General features: G+C 31.9%; 1 protein-coding gene across 1 annotated transcript; it reads left to right on the forward strand.

Moving 5' to 3' along the window:
- Positions 1 to 33: 33 nt before the first annotated feature.
- LOC129226465 (ATP-dependent RNA helicase DHX8-like) lies at positions 34 to 23,617 on the forward strand (the record flags this gene model as incomplete). The annotated part of the gene is given in 11 exon segments (XM_054861073.1): positions 34 to 128; positions 3,341 to 3,426; positions 3,511 to 3,672; positions 4,910 to 5,010; positions 5,130 to 5,207; positions 6,581 to 6,998; positions 7,275 to 7,373; positions 13,383 to 13,493; positions 15,953 to 16,156; positions 19,120 to 19,204; positions 23,516 to 23,617. Coding segments are annotated over 11 exon segments (1,473 nt in total). The 5' UTR covers position 34.

A 23,617-nucleotide genomic window follows, 5' to 3' on the forward strand; every position in this document is an offset into this window, starting at 1 on the left:
TAATGGCAACACAATTTTCTGAATAGTAAACAATATGGAAGAAATACGAAAACTTGAGTATCTTTCCCTGGTCTCAAAAATATGTACTGAATTAGAGAATCATTTGGGAATTAACGACAAGGACTTAGGTTTGTTGTTATTTAAAGCATCTTCGTTTTTTTGAGATTTCTTCGTTTTTAATGCCAAAACAAACATTTAAATACAACAGCATACCCAACCATACCATTGCATAAACAAACAGCATTGTAAATAACAAAGCCAACAAAATGCTTGGGTTTATCCATAGATCTATTTCAAACAAATCTAAGAAGGTTCTTTGGCCTTTATATAGGAGTTTTTCTCTGGAATTCAACCCCAATGTAATTCACTACGGAATAATATAATTTCGAGTATTGTTCTCACAGCACCAGCAGCATATCATTTGGCTTATATTCCTTGTATCCCCATGGTCCCGTATATTTTCTTTTCCAATTTAAGCGATTACAATATCCAATGAAAATTTCTTATGCCATTACCATCATTAAAAGTACAACTATGCGATGCGTAGTGCAACGTTACATACGGGAAGATTGTATTATTCAGTGGGAATTATATGTTGGTCTCTCTTGATCTGGAAATGATGAAAATCAATTTGTTTCAAACTTCATAAAAGTGAAAGAAAAAATATTGCTTACGATAAATTTTCAAATTAAATATACCTTTATCATATTTATTTAAGATAGATAGTTTTTTTAAACCCAAACTAGGTCGGGACGGGCCTCTATTGACTTGATACATTTGTTTGGCATATTTAACAGTTAAATGGAGCGTTTAATGTGTGATGTATTTGGGGGATTATTCTAATTGAATGTCTCATTGTTTAATAGCTTGTTTTTTTTATTTGTGGATTTTTTTTCACATATTAGGAGTTAAGTTTAGGGGCATTTCACAGTATTTGGCTGTTACAGACTCTACACTTCATAAGGATGTTTTAGCCTCCTACTCATTAGCCCCTCACATTAGTGCAAATAGTAAAGTTAAACTTTTTGTAAATGATTAGTCCTATGTGTACTTACATCATAGCATTGAAAAAAGTTTAGATTTGTGTTGAATAGCTAAAGTTATAGGAAGATATATATCAAGTTACGTACTCTACACTCAAAAGACATGAAAATTTTTGCTTAAACTATCTTCAAATTTTCTGTGAAAGTAATAACTATTCTTACCTAATGGAGGTTTTTTACTATGTCTCAGTTTATCTAAAATTCATTTAAGCACCAAAATAATTTTTAAAAAGGTAAAAAATATTTTTTATGGAATTATTTACTGAAGAACTGCACGTTTATGAACATTTTGCAAACTCTACATATTTGTCACGATTGAGTATTGTTTGAATTATTGTTTAATTGAGTCTAAACAACAACAATACTACCTCATTGTTCAATAATTACAATGATAGATTCAACTGTTATGGCTATTTCTTCATCATATATGTGAGGGGTGCCCACCTGGGGGGGGGGGAGGCTGCCACAGACTGTGCCATTGAAGTTTGTTAGAGGGGTCTTTTGAGGGGTATTTTTCTCATTTTTGGGGAGAGGTTTTTGATATTACGGGGGAGGGGGGTCTGTGGGATATTTAGGGGAGGTGCCCCCAAGCTCTAGGGGGGGGGGGTACCAGATTGAAGGTGACTTTCTGTTGGAACAGACCAAGTGATATGTTGATTTCTTCAGTCTTGATTTTGTTATTAGAAATAATAGGTTTTAATGCAAATTTTACTAACAATTTAACTTTTATAGTAGAACCTTGGTTCTCTGAAGTGATCAATACTGGACCATCTTCGGTAAATCAAAATTGTTGGATAAATTTTAAGAGGGGGGGGACATGTTAGGAAGAAGATGTTTTTAAGCGAAAACTTTTAAAATTGCCTTTTTAAAGGTAAGTTAAATTTTCTGTTAGTTCAATTTAAAATGGCAACATTTTTTGCTTCAGGAATCAGATATATTTTTAAGCAACAAAGTTTTGTTCATAAACAGTTTAAATAATTGCATTTAATTAATTAAATGTATGATTGGTCATGTATGGCACGAAAGATCTTATATTTTTGTTTAATGGCACTAATATGTACATGACATTAAATGACATCTGACGTGCCTGACTTTGTTCCTTTATTTTAATGTGAAAGTAATTTTTTTTCTTTCTTTTATTATTATTATTTTTTTTTTAATTAATTTTTTTTTTTTTACAATATGTACTGGTATTTTATACTGGGAAATTTTTCAAATGTCACACTGGAAATATACTGAAATTCGGGACCACCAGATCAGTCAACATCCCATAAGATAATAGGGGAAATTGGGACTCATTAGACCGGCCTTAATAATTTTAATACCTTTTTTTTTAATTTTTGACCAGCAAAGAGGAGCACCTATAGTTCTACAATTCCTATGATGAAATCATATCGTAGAGTTATTTTGAACAAATTTCAGAAACTTATTTTGGCAGTGCTATTTTTGATTGATTAACTTTTATAACTAAGAGACTTTATTTTTTTAATGGTTTTCATGAAGAATGAAGCAATAAATTGAATTCCTCTCCTAAAATAAATTTTTTTAATTCTTAGGTATTAGCAGTTTATTTTTTATTGTAAAGAAAAAAATTAGGACACCTTTTTTTAGACCTGGGAAAAAAAATTAAATTTTTGCGCGTTATGTAAATTGAATTTCCCGATTTTTTAATATTCTGAGCAAAATATTTGGAGGTGCAACCACCGGTTCTTGCTCTCCCTATTCGCCGCCCCTGTTTAAAAAGTTTATTATTAACAGACAAACTAACATAGATTATCACCAAAAAACTAATTTCAATTTTTGTAGCTTTGACGGAACATGGTGACTGTGAATTAAATAAAAAATAATCACCAAGATTAAAAATGTGCCAAGTGACATATCTATAACTGAAAATTACCATGAATTAGTTTGAGAGAAACACAATAAAGGAAATAATAAATGTCAAGGGCTATTGACACTTAATGATCCCCTAAATGAGAGATCTGTAGCCAATCCAATTGCTTCCTTAAAAAATTGTTAGTGGTAAACTACTAACTGTAACCTACATCTTTGGTCAAAACTTTGGGCACTGCTACTGCCTAAGATTCGGATGGGATATAGATCCTGTTTTAGCAATATTTGGGATCTCCAATGGGGAAGCTGCCACTCTATGACTTTTGCCCAGTTTTTCTCTATCTATGAATCCTTACCAATATTTTTTCTTTAAATTTTTAATATTTTTTTATGTGCTTTGTTCTTGATTTTTTACATATTTTGTGATTTAAAAAAGAGTGTTTAATTTTTGTTTTGCTTTTCAGCTGAATTCATAATTGATTTGGCTAGGAAAAATGAATCTTTTGAAGCATTTAGAAAAGCCTTGTTACAAAATGGAGCTGAATTTACTGTAAGTTTTAAAATGTAATAATCAATAAATGAACCTTAACACTCTTTACGTCTTTCAAGTAACCTGTATATTTTTTCTTTTAAGGATTCCTTCATGTCAAATTTACTCCGAATTATTCAACAAATGAAACCTTCCTCCACGTTGTTCGACGATATTGAAGATGAGGACTGCAAAACAAATTCTGAACTGCAGAAGCAGAGAGAAAGATTTCCATGTTTATCTTTGCCAAATAATGACAATGTTAGGGTAAGATATGTCTGCCTTTTGCTTTCTAAAATCGTTTTTAGATTTATTTTTTTACTGTGCTGAAAATTGAAAGTATGTTATTTGCTGTGTGTGGGATTTTTTCTTTAGACAACTAATTTTTTATTGTTTGACTTATTATGCACAAATAATTATATGATTGCACTTCTATTAAAGGCATACAATTCATGAGTTACTATGATAATATTATTCTTCATAAAGAGCAAAAATTGGGTATCTGTGGAGTTTTCTCTTGTAGCACAATTTCTTATGCATACATTTAGAAATTCTGAATATGCATGCAGTCGAGAGTCGACTGTCGATGACACGAAGTCCCAAGCGACCGGCTAAAACATTCGAATTATTGGTCGTTCAAGCTATAGAAAGTTTCCACAACAGTCTCAAGAGTTTGGAACCCAATGAAAACTTTGAGATAACCGAATATTCGAGTTATAAGCTTTGAGTTATCGAGATCCGATTGTACTATTTTTTGTGCTTATTATCACCAAAGAGTAAAATTTATTGCTAAAATAACAGGAATAGAAAGGCCATTCGTGTTTTTGTTTAGATGTGAGAATTTTTATGTGCTTGAATAAAAAGTTTTTAGTGCATATTTTGATGCATTTATAGTGCATATAATCCAAGCGCTACTTATAAGCTCCTACTGATCTTCCAGATAGTATCACAGTTTGAAGAAAGACCTTATTTCAGAAGGGACACATTTGCAAGTTCATTTGTTTTATCAAGCATTGCATGGGCGCCCATATGCAAAGTTGCAAGGGGAGGCTCAAATATTTTCCCCATGGTTTAGCTGGATATTTTCCCCGTGGTAACTTATTTCAGGACATATTAGAGTAATTAAAATTTGGCATTTTTAATAACTAATTCATTAATGGGTGGAGAACAAATGTTTTTACATTTTTGCAAAGAAAAAAGTACGGAAAGCAAGGAAGTTCTAATTTCAAAGGGGGGGGGGAGGGCTTGAGCCCCCCTATATGGGCGCCTTTGAAGCATTGTACAAACTTAATCTTCTCTTTCAAGGACAGTCAAATAGCTAAATTGAGCTATAGAAATGTTAATTGGAAGATTTTCACTTTGATTTTTGAAAAAAAAAAAAAAAAAAAAGATTACCGACTTTTTTTAAAGATTTACAAAAATTACTGACTGAGTTTGTTATTTACTTGTTTTCAGTTTAAGAATAGAAGATTTAAAATTTGATTTGAACTGTTTATCCTTATAGAATATGTTAAAGGATGAAGATGAAATTGTGTTAGATGATGAAGATGAACTCATAGTTGCTGATGCTTTAGCTCTGTTTGAAGCAAGAGCACCTGGCAAAAAGTAAGTTTAATTATTCAGTTTTGCATGTTTTATTAATACATTTTAACTATCATAAAATTGAAAGTGCTAAATCTTGAAAATTTTGTTTCTTGTCTTTCTTTTTTCTTCTTTTCTTTTAGGAGCAAAGAATCTCCTATTCATGTGAAAAGTAAAAAAGAACACAAACATAAAAAATCAAAAAGTTCTGACCTTAAGAGGTATGTTTTCTTAAGATTTTAATGAATTATGAAAAATGAATGATATAAATCCACAAGTATGTTATATCTTAACTCTTTTACATGCTTAGGAATTTAGTTGGAAGTAGTGCACTCATATCAGGACTTCCAAATTGTCCTATTTTTCTTCTAAAGTCTGTTTTTAGAGTTGACTGTTACAAAAATTATTTGAATATCCTGTAATTCGGATTTAAGCCACCTTTTCTAAAAAAGAAATAGTTGTGTGCTTTCTGAATAAAAGCTGGCTCAGGAGCTTATACTGACTTTGTTTAGCTAACAAAAATCTGTCACCCATACCTAACAACCCTGTAAAAAGGTGAGTTACCCAAATACTTTTTTGCAACTGCACCCAAAATGAATTTAAGAAATTACGAAAAATATGCTTCTGTTATTTACTTCAAATACATTTACTTACAATATTTTTCTGTAAGTTTAATATTCCTTAAGCTTTAAAACCTCTTTCTCAATTTTTAAAGAAGATTTTTTACATTTTAATCTAATTTTGTAATTTACTTAATTGTATGAGCAAAATACTGTCTTTGAAAACATGCTAAGGTTAATTGAAAAATGTGCTCACTTGAATTGAATAAATATGTCTGTGCCTGAAAAATAAAGGAAAATGTGACAACATATAAAAACACAAATCAGCAGGCATACTGTATACATGTGTTTTGGGGTAACAAGGAACCCCCTTTTTAATGCAAGATAAGTAAGCTTATGGATAAAAAGACATCTGACCACGTGCCTTCATACAATGTTATATTTTCCTTTAGTTTTGGTAAAACTTCAACACTTGCTTCAGCAAAAATTTCCATTCCATTTTTGAGATTTAAATCTTTTGCATTCTTCAAGTGTTTTGATTACAATGACAATTAAGATCTAGTTTTGTGCATGCTGCAGTAAATCAACCTATTTTATTTTTCATTCTAATTTACTTTTTAGTTTCATTTTTGTTATAATGTAATTATTAGCAGCTAGATACTTTTGGAAAGTTAAATTTTAAACAAATGTCCTCTTGATTATTTAATTTTTCATTTGTTTTCCAAGCAATATATTTTTAATTAAAATAGTAGCAAAAGAAAAAACAGAAAAGGTGATGCAAAATGTAAATCTTATACAGTCCGCATTTCAGCTCAGAATTTCTTAGAGGAAGATAGTCGGCATTTTCAAAAAACACTGAAATCTAAAGTGTTGATTGACATACATATTATTGAAATATTCCTTCAGCATCACTTTAAACCAATCTTAAAATTGACACATTTTGTCAAAAAAAACTGTTCTTGTAAAAATAGTGGTTACATTTTTTATTTAAACATTTAAGTCTATCAGTTTTTTATTATTTTTTTTATTTATAGAAAGCATTCCAGGGAGAGACACAAAAGAAGAAGTTCCAGATCTAGATCACGTTCACATTCTCCTTCAAAGAAAAAGGTGTATAGGTATTCTAGGTCTAGATCACGTTCATATTCACCTTCAAAGAAAAAGGTGTATAGATATTCTAGGTCTAGATCACGTTCACCTTCAAAGAAAAAGGTTCATAGATACTCTAGATCTAGATCACGTTCATATTCACCATCAAAGAAAAAGATGTATAGATATTCTAGGTCTAGATCTCGATCCCCCAAAAAGGAAATGAAAAAGAGGCATTGGTCAAGATCAATTTCACCACAAGACCAGAAGAGGCACTATGACTCAGACAAGCATCGGTACAATGACAAGCGAAAGGAAAAGGAAAAGCCAGAACCTCTACCCTTAGAACCTGTGGTTGGAAAAGTAAATATATATCAAAATAATATCAAATCTCTTTGCAGTTATGAGGAATTTGAATTGTTTATTTTGCTGTGTATTTATCTCACCATTTAAATCATTTTATTGAAAAATAACAGTTAATACTTTTTCACTAGAGAAGTCATTTTTTATTCACAAAATTATTTGATTTTTCATGTATGAAAATCAAAAACTCAATATGTCTTTCTTTAATAACTTAATCGATGCAATTATACTTCACTTTTACCTGTTTTTAACTTGAACTTCTTCTGCTTGTTTTAGATATATAATGGCAAAGTCACAAATATAATGCAGTTTGGATGCTTTGTTCAGTTAGAAAGTCTGAGGAAACGTTGGGAGGGTCTGGTTCATATATCACAGGTATGTGTTTTTCTCCCTTTCTTATATTAAAGGCTTAAAAATTATGTTGAACATTAATGTAAACTTTTCAATTTTCGAAACTAATATGTCTTCACCTCAGAGCAACAGTGGGATATCATACTATTATTTCGGGGATTAGATGTCTTACTGTTGCTCTGAGGCGACGATGTGTGCTTAATTTTTTTTTAATGCTTACATTTCAATGCAATATGAGTAAATGCATTTTTAACAAATTGGTTATCTAAATACAGTCAACCTCGCCTTGTAAAAAATTCAAAACCTATATAGAACTTTTAAAGCAATAAGTAAAAACATAGAAAGAGAAAAATTGCAATGCAGTACATATTTTGGGGTGTTACAAGGAGTTGATCCATCAGTAACATTGTGACACAGCTGTGTTTTTTCCACAAAGTTTCAAACTGATGAAGTGCTGTCATAATTTTCAAACATGTGTACTTGATGATTTTCATTTAGTTAGTTAACATTTCAGTTATTTTTGTCACACTTCAGCTTGTGCAAAGGTTCACTTTTAAACTGAATTTCAATCAATAATTCAATGATTGTTTAATTTTAATATTACAGCATCAATCAGACCAGTGGTTTGTAGGAAAATAAAAGGCATACAGTAAAACCTGTCTACAGCGATACTGTTGGGACCTAAAAAAAATATCGTAATAGACAGGTTATCATTATAGACAGTTTGATTATTCATGCTGACATTTTGCTGGGGCAAAAAAATATATATATTTGCAGGGGTGATTGTGTTCCGGTATTTTACCGGATTTCCGGTATTTTCGGACGTATTTCCGGTATTTTTATGTCCGAAAATACCGGAATTATGGGATTTTTTTGCTATACTTTTATCTCCCTACCTCCGCAATTTTTTAAAATTATATAATACTCATCAAATATACCTGCAAGAGCCTTAAGATGGACACCTATCCCTTAAGATGGACAAATAAATGTCAAGATAATTTGTATAACACCAGCTCAAAAGTAACTTTGTAACCCATTAAAAATTTAATCACATGTATACACAATATTTTGACTCAGAACTATTTAATACTATGGCAAAGGTGCACTTAAGTAATAGGAGCCAAAGATTACCCCCCCCCCCTCCCCGGTCTCGCTTTGAAACTTTCAGGTATTTTTTGATGAACTCACAATCACCCCTGTATTTGTTATAGACAGGTTATCGTTGTAGACAGTATCGTTATACACAGGCTTCATTGTATATGCATTGTTATACAGATGTTGCATATCCAAATTAAAAGAAATTATTATCATGTAAATGCAAGCTGTTAAATTCTTTTTTCTATTTCTTTAGATGTTTGCTCAAGTTTTTTCTTGGTTCTCATTACTATTAACATACTGTTAGCAACTACCCAATGTTGTTAAAGCATAGTAAATTTAACACTTCGTAACACATGTTTTCCATCACATTGCTGTCATATTTTCTATTGTATTATTGTTTTATTTTGTTCTACAAAATGCTTTGTTTTTTAAATTACATTATGATAATTACATTGTGTAAGTAACGACTGATGCTTTCGATACCAAAATACAAGAATTTAATGAATTTGATATACATAGTGCTTTTTGGATTTCAAGTGCCAAATCTTTTGACAAGTAGAAATATATTATTTTCATCTGAAATTTAAAGGCCTGTTTGAAAAATATCATCATCAACTTTATCATAAATGTTTTTAATATTTAATCACTTTAGTAGATCAAAATGATTCCGTAGTTGAATTTGCATTATTAATTAGATTAATATTATAGCAACAACTTGTTTTTTCAACAGCTTTATAGCAACATCTTGAATTTATCAGTTCAAAATTCGAAACCCACCTCTGTTCCATTAATTTTTCCTGTCACATGTCATATGTTTGCTTTGACTTTTCTGTACCCCTTAAATTTTCTGCTGCATTTAATGCACAAAAAGAAAAAAAAACATCACTGTGTGATGTGAATTGATCGTTTGTACCTTTAAGTGCATTCTGCCCTTATTTTTTGTATTTCTTAATAGCATGAAGCAATGGCACAACTGGTTCGTCATTTGCGTTAGGGTGCAGGATTATGCAATTCCTGCACTTTTTCCAAACTCATGCTCAATAAAAATTAATATGCAAGCTCTTCCAAAAAGAGTCCCAGTTAACATTTTGGTTCGCTGTATTGGGGTTTTGTGGTGCAAGAGCTTTAAGCTCAGTACATTTTTATTGTATTATAGAAAGTTAAGGCATCTAACTGGCTGAAGTTTCTCTCTTATAACAAGGATTGATTCAAATGAAGGTTATTGTGTCCAGGGCCGCGCCGTCCCTATGTGCAAGATCGTGCGGTGCACGATAGCGCCAGAGTCAAAAGGCGCCGAGTTCTTTCAATCAAAAATGCTCCAAATGAGTAAAAAAAATCTCCAACCAAAAAAATAAAAAATTTAACTTTTCATTACATCTAATAGTGATGGTGAAATTATACTGCTCAATAAAACAAGAAATCCTCCTCGCTGTCTTTCTAAATGGAAAAAATTGACTTGTTGTGTCCAAACATGCTATTCAAAAGCGCAATCTTTTACACTGAAACACATGATTTTAATTTATGCATACATGGGCATTTTTCTTCATATGTGGAGCTGTGAATGCTGTATCGGTATGTCTGTAATTTCACAAGGTTGAGTATACGAATAGCAAGAAATTTGCTATTCCTGATTTTGGTTCTTGCAGTGAATAGTTTGTACTATAACTTATGCACCTCCAGAATGCTGAGTGGAATGTTTTTCAAAAATATTCTTTATTATTGAAGACAAAAAAAAAAAAAAACACGTCTTAGGAAAACAAAGTGATTTTGATTTTTTTAAAAAAAGGAAGAAGTTAGGGAAAACTTAAGTTTCTTTCAAAAATACATCGCTTGAAGCTACTTTCGAAAATCACCTAAAATTGCGTTTTTGGAGCTTCAATTTTGAAAGATTACCAGCCCTAATGTTACCAAATATGGTCTTACAATCGCGTTTTTAAGACTTCAATTTCAGAAAACATTCGGGCAAGGGCCTCCGAACCACCTTCCTTTATTTTATTTAGGTGATATACCTTCTGAACTTTTTCTCCTAATATCATAGAATATTGCTCAAGTTTTTAGAGCTTTAATTTTGAAACATTTTTCATGGGGAACTCCAAAATCTCCTTCCCGTAAAAATCTTCAAAGTTGTCTACAATTGCGTTTTTGGAAGTTCAATTTCAAAAAATTGGAACTGAGAGGAGGAATTGATTTGTATCTGTTTTACAAAAAAAGAAAAAAAAATGGGCAGAATCCCAGAGTTCCATCTCTTATTCTAACGTCAATAAATATGGCCTATTAATCGCGTTTTAAGGCTTCAACTTCTACAAATTTCCGCGGAGTCCCTTGTACCGTTTTCTCCCATAACACTACCAAAGACCGTCTAAAATTGCGTTTTTAAGACTACAAATTTCAAAGATTGTAAAAGATATTTTTTTTTTCAATGTACCCTTCTAAAACTATTTTCTAGTTGCGCCACTGCTCCTGTTGTCATGTTTTGACTGGCATAACTGTTTTATTAATTATTTATCACTTAAAGATTAGATAGATACTCACAGTGGCGTGAACTTTGATATTTCAAACATTTTCCTTTTTCCAAAATGTATTATTAGCATATCAGATCAGCTGCTGAATTGGAAATCATTTCGAGACATGAAGTAAAAACCTACACCATATTCCAAAATTAAAAATTCACACATTATTTTTTAATAAATTAAATGCCAAAAGTATTTTTTTACATTTTATATTTGTTTACAAAACCTCTTTCCAGGTGTTAACTATATTTTCTCCGAACGCCAGAGCATAAAGGCGCTCAAAAGACATTTGCACGACGGCGCCAATCAGGCTTGGCATGGCCCTGATTGTGTCAATCACCAAATTAACAAGATTTACTACCAAATAATAATTTATCATGAAAATAGTTGTTCTTTTCATTTTGTATCTGTACAACTTCATTAAAAATACATATTTCACATGGGACACAAGTTTTTGTAGTAAACTAGGAGGCTCTGCCCCTGCTCACTAATGCTCACCAACCCCCTAAGATTGCTTTGCAAAGATTTAAACCGTCAATTAGAATGACAGATTAAAAATGCATTATGAGCTCTCTTCGGAACAAAAAGCACCCCTTCCCTGGGTTTCAAAATAATTTGTACCAACTTTCAGAACGATAAGGGCTAGGAAGCTCTTGAGCATTGCAAAACTGCAGTTCTGTGCGTTTGAAAATTTGCTTTCATATTCGTGATCTCTAGTAATCTATTTTGCTCTTTAGCTCGGGTCTTGAATTGAGTTGAGTCTAAAATTTCCATTAAAATCAAAACCTTTAAAATTTGTAAATAAAAAAGAAGAAACAAAGGAATCTAAAAGCCGCAACTATGGCAATGCCAAATAAAACATCAATAATTTGAATGGAGATGAGATTTTTCAAGCTTGATTAAAACAACTTGTAATTTTTTTTTCCTTTAGAGATAGAAGCTTAGTTTTTCGATCATAAGTCGAGATAGATCTGGAGTTAAAAAAACGCCGCTCTTTCCAGTGGTGTCAGAAAGAAAACTGGGATAATTCCTTCACTTCTTATTGATAGATTTAATGACGAAAGTAATGTCTAAATTTCGGCTAAAAAATTTCTAGCTAAAAACGCAAATAGCTCCCGCCGTATTTAAGTTAGAGCATTGAAACAAATTGCGTAGAACGCGGAAAATTCTACTCTTTCCAACTATATGTATTATTAACATGTGCAAGTAATTTTTCACCCCCATGTTCAGGAATTTATGTGAAAATTGGGCCTAAATTGGAATAAGAAAAGAACTATTAATCAATTTTTTTTTTCGAACTGGTCTGCAAAGCCTTTTCAGGACTTAAGGAGCACACTGAAAATTTCAGCGAAATCGGTCGGGTAATTCTCCAGTTTTGCGAGTTCAAACATACAGAGGCTTTTTGGAGATTTCATTTTATACTACTTAGAGATATGTTGAATATTTTTTTTTGTATTTAAGCAATCCATTGTAGGCGCAATTTTTGATTGTTAAATTACAGTTTCTCCCAATTTAAATTTCAAATCCGAACAGGTAAAAATTAATTAATCAAACAGTTAGCAGATGAAGATAGCACACTTTACATACAATGCAAAAGTAGCTAACTTTTAGTTGCCAAATTAATAAGAATTAATGGAAATTACCTTAATTAGTGCTTACAAATAAAATACTTATATTCAAGTAGTTTCAATATCTTAATAATTCTATATTTTCAAATTCTTAAAAAAGCATTTTGAAAGCATTAGAGTTCTATTAATTCAAATCTTTAATAAACGGTTCTGAATCGTGCAAAATTTTATATACAGTTTTCACTTACTACAGTATTTAACATAAGTAAAATAATATTTTGGTTTTGAGCTTTTTCAAAACTGTTAACTACTCAAAATCCAATGCTATACTGATTGCTATAACCATATATTTCACAACTTAAATTGTTAAAGGCCAATTGCAGTGTTATCCAGGGGTACAAAGGAGTGGCACTGACTGCGTCAAGGAAATGTTTAGGAGGTGGGGCATAATTTCAGAGGGTTTTTTTATCTCATTTGTGGGGGGGGGGGGGTGGAGACCATGGGGGAGATAAACCCTATTGGTGCTTAATTTGAGATGTAATGCAAAAAATGCTAAACTATCCCATGCTGATTTATTCATTTATTTAAAGCAGTAATTTATGCTTTTTGCATTTTACTCTCCATAAGTACATGTAACATTAGTTGTGTTAGGTGTTTTTTTGTTTACTTTTATTTATTGATATGATGATGTGTAATTAAATTTTGTCTAAAGTCTTTAGTGTTTTTGTTCCAGCAAAATGTACCATATTGTTTATTGTTTAAACTATTGTTATCATAAATTGAAAATTTCCTCTTCAAAGTATCACCTGATGAAAATACATGAATGTAACCTGGACTTTTTTTGTTCCTTTAATTAGCTTCGACGGGAAGGTAGAGTGACAAGTGTTGGTGATGTTGTACAAAAGGGCCAAAGAGTTAAAGTGAAAGTTCTGTCATTCACTGGACAGAAAACAAGTTTGTCGATGAAAGTAAGTAGGCTTTCATTGTAAGTAGTAGGTAGTCTATGTAAAATTTGACTATCTAGTATTAGTTTTGTGAATTTCTCATTTTTATCTTTACTAATAATAAAGCTGAAAGTCTGTCTGGATGTCAGCGTCTAGACCGTTCGGCCGATTTTCATGAAAGTTGGCACAAAGTTAGTTTGTAGCATGGGGGTGTGCACCTCAAAGCGATTTTTCGAAAATTCGATTTTGTTCTTTTTCAATTCTAATTTTCAGAAAACTTTACTGAGCAAATTATCACAGCATGGAAGAGTAAGTTAAAAAATTCTCATAACGTGGAACGGTAAAATTGACGAGCATAGCAAATTGGCAAGAAATTCATCATCCATTATTTGTAAATATACAAACGAACCAAATGACCTTTTAACTTTCTACTACGGGCAAAGCCATGCGGGTACCACTAGTCTAATAATAAAGCCGAAAGTCTGGATCTCTGTCTAGATGCCTGTGACGCGCATAGAACGTTCGGCCGATTTTCATGAAATTTGGCACAAAATTAGTTTGTAGCATGGGAGTGTGCACCTCAAAGCGATTTTTCGAAAATTCGATTTTGTTCATTTTCTATTCCAATTTTCAGAAAATTTTACCGAACACAATATCATAACATAGATGACCAAATTATTATAACGTGGACGAGCAAACTACTATAGCATGGGTGAGAGCAAACTCATCATCCATTATTTGTAAATATACAGGCAAACCAAATGAGCTTTTTACTACAGACAAAGCCGGGCAGGTACCGCTAGTTTCTTCATACAAAGTAAAAAAAGTTGAGTATTGTAATTATAATAAATTTCCCACTTAGCTGAATTTTTATGTAAATCACCCCTTGAATAAATTTTACTAATTTTTTCATCAAATCATAGCCTATCTATGCACAATTGTACATATAAGGCGTATGTATAGCAACTTGGAGTTGCTGTCTTGTTTTTCAAGTCGGTGTAAAGAGTTTTGTCATGATGTCTATAGGTGTGTATGTATCTTTTATACTTAAAAAGTGTTAACCTTATTGGAATAAAATTTCACGTGTTAGACCCAATGTTTAGTTGTGCATCTCTCTCTCTCTCTGGACACTCTCGCCTGTTCATTTGGACTTTTATATTTGTGTATTATCCTTGCATAATCTAGAAACTGCGACACCTAGGAAGTTAAAGGTTTGAATATAGGAGCTGAGTGCCTAGTTTGTCTCCTGTTTCGGTTGCAATTGTATGTACCAAAAAATCTCCGTTTTCATTAGCTGTGGCAATAGCCCTTCCTTTGAATGGATCCAGTGCTCGAACTCAAATTTATAAGAGATTTTGAATCACATTTGAGAAAACATGACAATGAAAAAATATTGTAGCTAGGTACTCAGGGCCCAATACAGGTTGATTTTACTACTGCTTTTCGATACTTTCACAAAAATCTTATTTTTAAAATCAGTACTTTCACAAAAATCCAGTTATAAAATCAGCAGCTTCACAAAACTAACTTTGAAAATCGACACATTCTAGAAATAATATTTAAAAAACGAAAGTTTCACAAAAACCTGTGTTTTAAAATAGAAAACATGTTTTTCTGTTTAAAACATAGTTTACTCATAAAATAAAATGCTAAGATGATTTATATAAACAATTGCTTAGGTAACAACTTTTTCATAGTATTAAACTTGTTTTACTGTTTTTGGCCAAATTGCTTTTAAGCAATCTTTTAGCATCAGTTTTAAGGGATGGTGATTTCCTGAATTGTACACTGTACAAAGCTTATTGAGCTGAGATACAATATTTTTCCTACCTTTTAGGTCCCCCCCCTCACCCCCCTCCCCCCCCCCAAAAAAAAAGTTCAAAATATTAGTTAATGACATTTGCACTTTTCAAACTAACGTTTAAATTGCTCAAATTTTCTGAGACAAAAATTAGAAATGTGCCTTTAAAAGATCACAAAATCAATGCTGATATTTAAAAAAAAAACTTTCACAGAAGTAGAATATTGATACAATACTTTCACAAAAATAGGTAGTGAGAAAAAAATCCTGGATTTGCCTCTGGTACTTAACCGTGACCTACATAGTTGTATATTAATTTTTAACTTTCACTAGGAACTGTAATAATATTGATAAAATGTTCATGAAATATTGCATCAAGTACAGTGAAACCCCTCCTAACGGACACCCCTCTTATGCGGACAATTTTTAATTCCCCAGTTCCAATGCAAATAACATTATTAAACCCCTGTCCTGCGGACACCTCGCTATTGCGGACAAAAAAAACTGTCCTGTTAGTGTTCACATTAGAGGTATTTTACTGTATATGTATTTTTGTAGAAGCTTTCTCAAGTGCTATAAGCCACTTAACTGCACCGTTTTTCCACTGAACCATCACGTACTAATGGTTTATTTTATGTATTTTTACATTTTTATTAAATTTTTTTCCTTTCTTAAAAACTAGGATGTTGATCAATACTCAGGAGAGGATTTAAATCCATCTGTTGTCTGCAAAACTGAGCCATCTAGAAAATTAGCTCAAGATATTTTGAGAAATCCTGATAGGCCATCAAGCTTTCCACTAATTTCCAAAGTAGATGACAGTAATGTGGACACAAGAAGACATGTTCAACGCATTTCGTCTCCAGAAAGGTGGGAAATAAAACAAGTAAGTAGTTTTTTTACTCACTTTTATTTCTATACTGAAATGTATAGTGTACTGAATTTGAAAGATTAATGTAGTTTTCTTATTAAAGTAATCCAATCTTACAACTGAAAATGCTATTGGTCTGAATTTTTATTTGGTTTTGATTCATAAAAAGAGAGTGAAATTTTGTAAAATAATAAAAGCATTCAATCTTTGTATTAACTTTTTTAGTACAGGCATTCTCACTTCGAAACTTTAATTATTTATAATATTGCTTTAATACTACTGGCAGTCACGTGAGGACCGCCAAGCAGAGCTTGGGCACTCCAAAAATAATTTTCATTTCTCATTTGTATGCTCATAATTGACAGGAAGTATAAGTTTTTTTTTCATCTTGGCTTTCACTGAAAATAAGTTTAAAAAACATTTATTAGTCACTGAAACAGCATTTCCTTGGAGAAGGTATCTCCAGGCACACTGCAACAAGTTGAACCTATGCACCTTGAAGATTGAAGGGGAAAGTGTTGCCATGACAACACAATGTCGCCATGACTCCTATCCAATGATAAGAGACCGCTGTTGGTGCTTCTTCAGATTCAAAACCAAGCAAGCAGCTCCAAGCATGGCAAGATTGCAAGGTTGCCAGATTGGCTTTTTGTAAAAATCATCTAGATTCTTGACTGTTTTTTTTTTGGATTTTGACAGGACAAAAGCGGCTTTTGAATCTTTGACTGATTTTAATTGAATGGGAAGTGTTAAATGCTCTGAAAAAGAGAAATACATTTTTTGATTCTGTAATTGAATAGTTTGCTGCTAATGAACAAAAAATGGAATTCATTTATAAATGAACTGTTAAATTAAGTTCAGTATTTGCATCTAAAAACTGTACACTAAGTGGCATTATGCATTTCTAATATATATTTTTGTAATTAACTAGTATTATGTAAATTATGTGTATTTTTCATAAAATATTTTAACTAAATCTCCTATCCCGCTTTGTCAGCTTTGCCGGTTGACCGTTTCTTACCTTGTTTTCGGTTTGATTCTTCTCTTTAAAGCATTTTGTCAAGCACTTTACTATAGAATGAAATAAATAAACTGATTTAGAGACATTTCAAACGATTTTACCGTTACTGTGAGGAAAAAATTCAAATTTTGAATGGTGTTTGTGGCTTTTTAGGAATACCAGCCATTTTAAAGTCATAAGCACAATATTAAGGAATAAATAAACAAAAAATTAAAGCCAAATGATTTTTAAGGGTCAACACAATGCAAAAATAATTAAAAAAAAACGACATATGAGACAGTGAGAAGCAAAGGGATGCAAGTGGCAAAATTAAAAATTTGGAGATAACCAGTACAAATAGTAGGTGAACCCCTCTTCTTTCTTGGAGCAAGATAAAGTACTAGTAGCTCTGGTAGGTTCTGGTATACAGCTTGATTTAGAAAAAAAATTCAATGAAAGCCTACATAGGATCTTATCTTTAAATGCATTTTACTCAAAATGTCCACTTGCATCCCTTTGCTTCTCTCTGCCTCATTTGATAATTTTAATCATGAATTTATCCGAAAATATTTTAGTGTACGATGACTTTTGTTTTCTATTTCTCTGTCTCTTCGTTTTTACCCATTTCAAAAAGAAGATCCGTCAATATTTTGAAAAAAACTACAGGGTTTTATTTAGAATGACATAAGAATGATGAGAAAAAAATATTGGACTTCATATTCGAATGCAGTTTCGCGTTATTTTGGTTTTACTAAAAAAATTCAAACTGTACAAAAACTTTTGGGAGCCACTGTATATATTCATTGTAGAAGCTGTGCTGTGAAAGATATGTTGAATCTCTTCAAATAGAGAATGAAGCTTGCACTTTTGTTTATCTTTGGAAAGATCAGCCTACTAAGAGATAAAATCCTATGGGCTTTACCACTTGTTCTCCCACCATCAATTAACCTTCTTTGAATGGGTTTTTTAAGTATGGCTAAAACAGGTTCACACAATGAAGATGAACGTCTCACTATTTTGGGCTCTTTCTGTCTCTCCTAGAACATCGATAAGGCTTGAATAAAGATCCTTACTTCATGTTTTAAATCAGTTTAGCTTTTTTTGGTTCATACTAGAAAAATCTCAGTTGTATCTATCGTTGCAATCGTGCGTTTCTTGTAAATCATGGTAAATCAAATGTTTTTTTTTTAGAAATGATGGTGAGCATAAAAAGTAATCAGTTACATAGTAATGATTAGTTATAATAGTTATTCAATTTAAAATAAGCATATACACTTTTCTTCTCCCCATTTTACTAATTCATGGTTGTTACAAATGAAGGATAGTGCAAACAAATTTGTTTAATTTTTGGCTTTCCATATGAACCAAGCTCAACTGTACTTTAAAATGTGTTCCCTAGAAATGCTACCGTTTTCATACACGTTTCTGAGTTTTGAAAACAATTTTCAAAAATCCAATCAGATGCAACAGACTTTGAGAATTTCATCCTGTTATTCCAAAGGTAGTTTTTACTGACTGTTGCTAAAGGCTCTAGATTTCCAAAAAGAAAAATATGAGCTTAAATTTTTCATAGGAACAATTAAAGCTATAAAAGAGAATGTCATTTATTAATAGTCCAACAGGAAGAAAATTGGAGCTATATAATTAAATGCTAATGCCACACCCGATCGTTTAGGGGAGCCAGGAGTAGACAATTCCCTAGAAAAGTGCGCAATTTCTTGGCCTACGCTCATAGCCATCTTAGAAAAGCATTTCCCCTTTTTTTAATGTATATATTATCTATTTTTTACCCTCTAAAGAACAATATAAGAAGCATTTAACCCTTCTAAATACTGCAGTGCCCACACATACTTTTATTCAAGCAACTAGTTTTGTCCTCTGTCGACATTATTACCAATCATTTTAGATAGCTAACTATGCATTACTTGCTTTTCTTTGCATCTATTTTCTTGTATGATTTTTTTTATTTTCCTTTTAGATGCTTGCAGCCAATTGTATTGATCAATCTGAATTGCCTGATTTTGATGAAACTACTGGCTTACTACCTAAAGATGAAGATGACGGTATGGTTTTAGGAGTGTAGAATAATCTAGGATCTTATGCATCTTTTCATAGCTCTCATACTACAGTATGAGTAATAGCTTCCTGTAATTGTTTGTTTTATAGATAGTGTTAATGCTCTTTTCTTTAAATAATTTTCTCTTAAGTTGTTATTTCCATGGCAGTTCTAAAATTATTATTATTATTTTAATTTATGAGATTTTGTGTTCTATTTCATCTTTGTAATGATTTTCTAAGAGTTTGTTGTTAATATTCTTTTACTACGAGGGTTATTCATAAAGTAAGGTTCGATTTCTTATAAAAAATAAACAGATTTTTTTCCAAAAACTTTTTTTATTTAATTCCTTACATGTTTCTCTATTTTTCTACATAACCACCATATTTGTTTAAACATTTGTCATAACATTCTATAAGCTTTTGTATGCCTAAGTCATAGAAGTCTGCCGGCTGTGAGGATAACCAGTCTTGAACTGCTTCTTTCACCTCGTCATCAGTGGCGAAACGCTTGCCCCTGAGAAACTCCTTTAGGCAGCGGAACATGTGAATATTACTCGGCGCCAAGTCCAGATTGAACGGTGGGTGGTCGATCTGTTCCCATTCAAAAGATCTGATCAGATTTTGAGTGTGAATAGCAGAATGGGGTCTGGCATTGGCATACAGTAACAAAACCCCAGGCACTAGAAGCCCACGTCGCTTATTTTGTATTTCGCGTCTAAGTCAAAAACCTGGCGGGCTGATCAATTGTTTTTAAACATTTTAAAGTGACATTGTACAAAGACACTTCATCAATACCAATTCAAATGGCATCGTTTGATGAACAAGGCATGCCAGGAGTCAGTACACATGTGCGTTTCAATGTAGCGTGACATTGAATTGGAAATGGCAATTCGGACCTTACTTTACGAATAACCCTCGTATATACTAGCACTATACTGTAGTTTGAATTTTCAAGTTGTTGTGATTTTCATAAAAAAACAAGCAATAAAGTTTAGGAGAATGTTATGCCATTTAATCAAATAAAGTCAGGGTGGTGACAAATCTGGGACTTTTATTAATCAGGGAAAAATCAGAGCATTTCGAAAAATCAACAAAAATTCAGGAAAAATTGATTGAATGAAAGATTTTTTTTTTTGCTTTTCAAAATGTATTACTCTAATTTCTCTGCACATTTTCCACCAATTATCTCTTCATAGTAAATAAAAGTAAGGTTTCAAAGAAATTCTGGAGGGAAGTCTGGCGGACGTGCATCCTGGACACCCCAGAGCACTTACAGCCTTGAAATTTTGTACGAAACTAGGGGGCTCTGCCCCCCACCCCTTTCAAATGCTCACCAATCCCCGAAGATTGTTTCGCAATCTTATTTGATTCACAAAGATTTAAATTGTCAATTATGAGCTCCCTTTGGATCAAAAAGCACCCCTTCTCCAGGTTTCAAAATAACTTGTACTAACTTGCAGAGGCGTAAGTGCTAAGAGGCTCATGAGCATTGAAAAACTGCAGTTTTGTACGTTTGAAAAGAGGCTCTCATATTCGTGGTCTTTAGTGATATATTTTGCTCTTTAGCTCGGGGCTTGAATTGAGTTGAGCCTAAGATTTTCCGTTAAAATCGAAACCCTTGAAGTTTGTGAGTGAGAAAGAAGAAACATTCGAATCGAAAAGACGTAACTATGACAACGCTAAATAAAACATCAATAATTTTAATGGAGATGAGATTATTCTAAATTGATTTTTAACAGCTTGTAACTTTTTCCTATGGAGATAGAAGTTTAGTTTTTCGACCATAGATCGAGTTAGATCTGGAGTAAAAAAAAGCCGCTCTTTTCAGTGGTGTCAAAAAGAAAATTGTAGGACAATTACTTCGCGTTTTACTGATAGATTTAATGTAGAAAGTAGTGCCTAAATTTTAGTTGAGCCTAAAAAAAGGCGAGCTAAAATTGCAAATAACTCCCGCCGTATTTAAGTTAGAGCATTGAAACTAACTGTGAAGAACGCGGAAAATTCTACCCTTTTTAACGATATATAATGTTACTTTGTGCAAGTAATTTTTCACCCCTTTAATAGGCAATTTACATGAAATTTGAGCTTAAAAAAAAAACTAATTCGAATTTTTAAAAATAAAACCCCAGGTGCACACCCCTGGGGCTCAAAGTAATTTTGTACAAAATTTCAAGGCTGTAGGTGCTACGGGGTCTCCTGGATGCAGATCCACCAGTCTTCCTTCCAGAATTTCTTTGAAACCTTACTGTTATTTACTCTAAAAGAGATTACTTCCAGCCCTGGGGTTTTATTTTTTAAAATTCGAATTAGTTTTTTTGTTATTAATTTGTTGAGCTCAAATTTTGCGTAAATTGCCTATTAAAGGGGTGAAACATTACTTTCACATATTAATGTTACATATCGTTGGAAGAGGTAGAATTTCTGCGTTCTACGCAATTTGTTTCAATGCTCTAACTTAAATATGGTGGGAGTTCTTTGTGTTTTTAGCTCGAACTTTTTTAGGCTTAGCTAAAATTTAGGCATTACTTTCTTCATTAAATCTATCAGTAAAATGTGAAGGAATTACCCCCACAGCTTTCTTTTCGACACCACTGGAAATAACGGCTTTTTTTACCTCAGATCCAGCTCGACCAATGGTCGAAAAACTGAGCTTCTGTCTCCAAAGGGAAAAAAGTTATAAACTGTTAAAAATAAAGTTTGAATAATTTCATCTCCATAAAAATTATTCCATGTTTTATTTGGCATTTGTCATAGTTACGTCTTTTCAATTTGCATGTTTCTTCTTTCTTATTCACAATTTTTTAAGGGTTTTCATTTTAACAGAAAATTTTAGGCTCAACCCAATTCAAGTCCCAAGATAAAGAGCAAAATATATTACTTGAGACACACGAATATGAAAGCAATTTTTCAAACGTACAAAACTGCAGTTATGCAATGCTCAGGAGCCCCTTAGCCCGTACGGCTCTGCAAGTTGGTACAAGTTATTTTGAATCCCATGGAAGGGGTGCTTTTTGATCCAAAAGGAACTCATAATGCATTTTCAATCTGCTTCTTTCTAAATGACGATTTAAATCTTTGCGAATCAAATAAAATTGCGAAGCAATCTTCGGGGGTTGGTGAGCATTAGCAAGCAGGGGGCAGAGCCCCCTAGTCTGTTAAAAAATATAGATATACATATGTGAATATAGATATTCACTTGCCGCATATTTGTGCATCTTTTTTTCTCAATGTCCAAGTATTAAATCTTAATTTATTAACCACAGGATGTTGAAGAAATCTTTGTTGGTTTAAATTAATACTGATAAAAGCTTTAAATTTATTGCTTATTCATGTTTTTTAATTTAATTGCTAAAATTGAATGTTAAATCAAAATCAACTTTGTTTTTTACCATCGTAATATTTGCTGTCGCCTCATATTATACAAAGACGTTTTTTTTTTTCTTAAACTTTAAAAATTCTTTTATTTTGAAACCAAGTTATGTACTTACGTATATATTTTGAAATTAATTGATTGCTTTTTCGCATATCAATGCTGTTTGTTACAAAAGTAATCTAAAGATATATATATATATATATATATATATATATATATATATATATATATATATATATATATATATATATATATGTATGTATGTTTTTTTTTTTTTTTTGACAAATAATGAAATCATTTGAAATTGAGTTACCTTGTGTTCATAAGTAAATATTTTTATTATTTTTTAATATCTAAAATGCTGTATTCATTCATTAAAACCCAAGTTCTTTATTAGAGAATAGCTCATTATGACTTGTTGTTAAAAGGTTTCAATTTGTTTTACACAACTATGTCCATTATTTACGTAAGTAAAACTGTATTAATGGCTGGAGAACAAATGTTTTTACATTTTTGCAAAGGAAAAAGTACTAAAAGCAAGGAAGTTCTAATTTCTAAGGGGGATCTTGAGCCCCCTTGTCCCCCTATATGGGTGCCCTTGCATATTAAGACTTACCTTCCCCCAGAAAAACACTTTGATTACTTTAATGGTTTAGTTTTCAAAGAGTGACATTGTTTGTTTGTAAAAGTTTGTTTGTAAAGTTTCATTAGACCATTTGTTCACTAAATCTTTCTATAATTTGCATATTCCAAAGGGTTAAAACAAGCTATAATAACAGTATTTTTTTTTTAATGTCTTAGTACTTGCATTTTGTTTCCAATTTATTTTTTTCTCCTTTTTGGTGCATGAAAATTTTTAATTTGATAGTCAAAGATTATGAACATAAGCTTGATTATTTCACACCTTTAACTAAAAATAACTGATGAAATTTTTCCTCAATAGATGAAGACATAGAAAATAGAATTAGTAGAGGATGAACCTGCATTTTTAACTGGGCATGGTCGGGCAAACATGCAAGATTTAAGTCCTGTTAGAATTATGAAG

This window comes from Uloborus diversus, chromosome 7, assembly GCF_026930045.1.
Source record: "Uloborus diversus isolate 005 chromosome 7, Udiv.v.3.1, whole genome shotgun sequence".
Taxonomy (NCBI): domain Eukaryota; kingdom Metazoa; phylum Arthropoda; class Arachnida; order Araneae; family Uloboridae; genus Uloborus; species Uloborus diversus.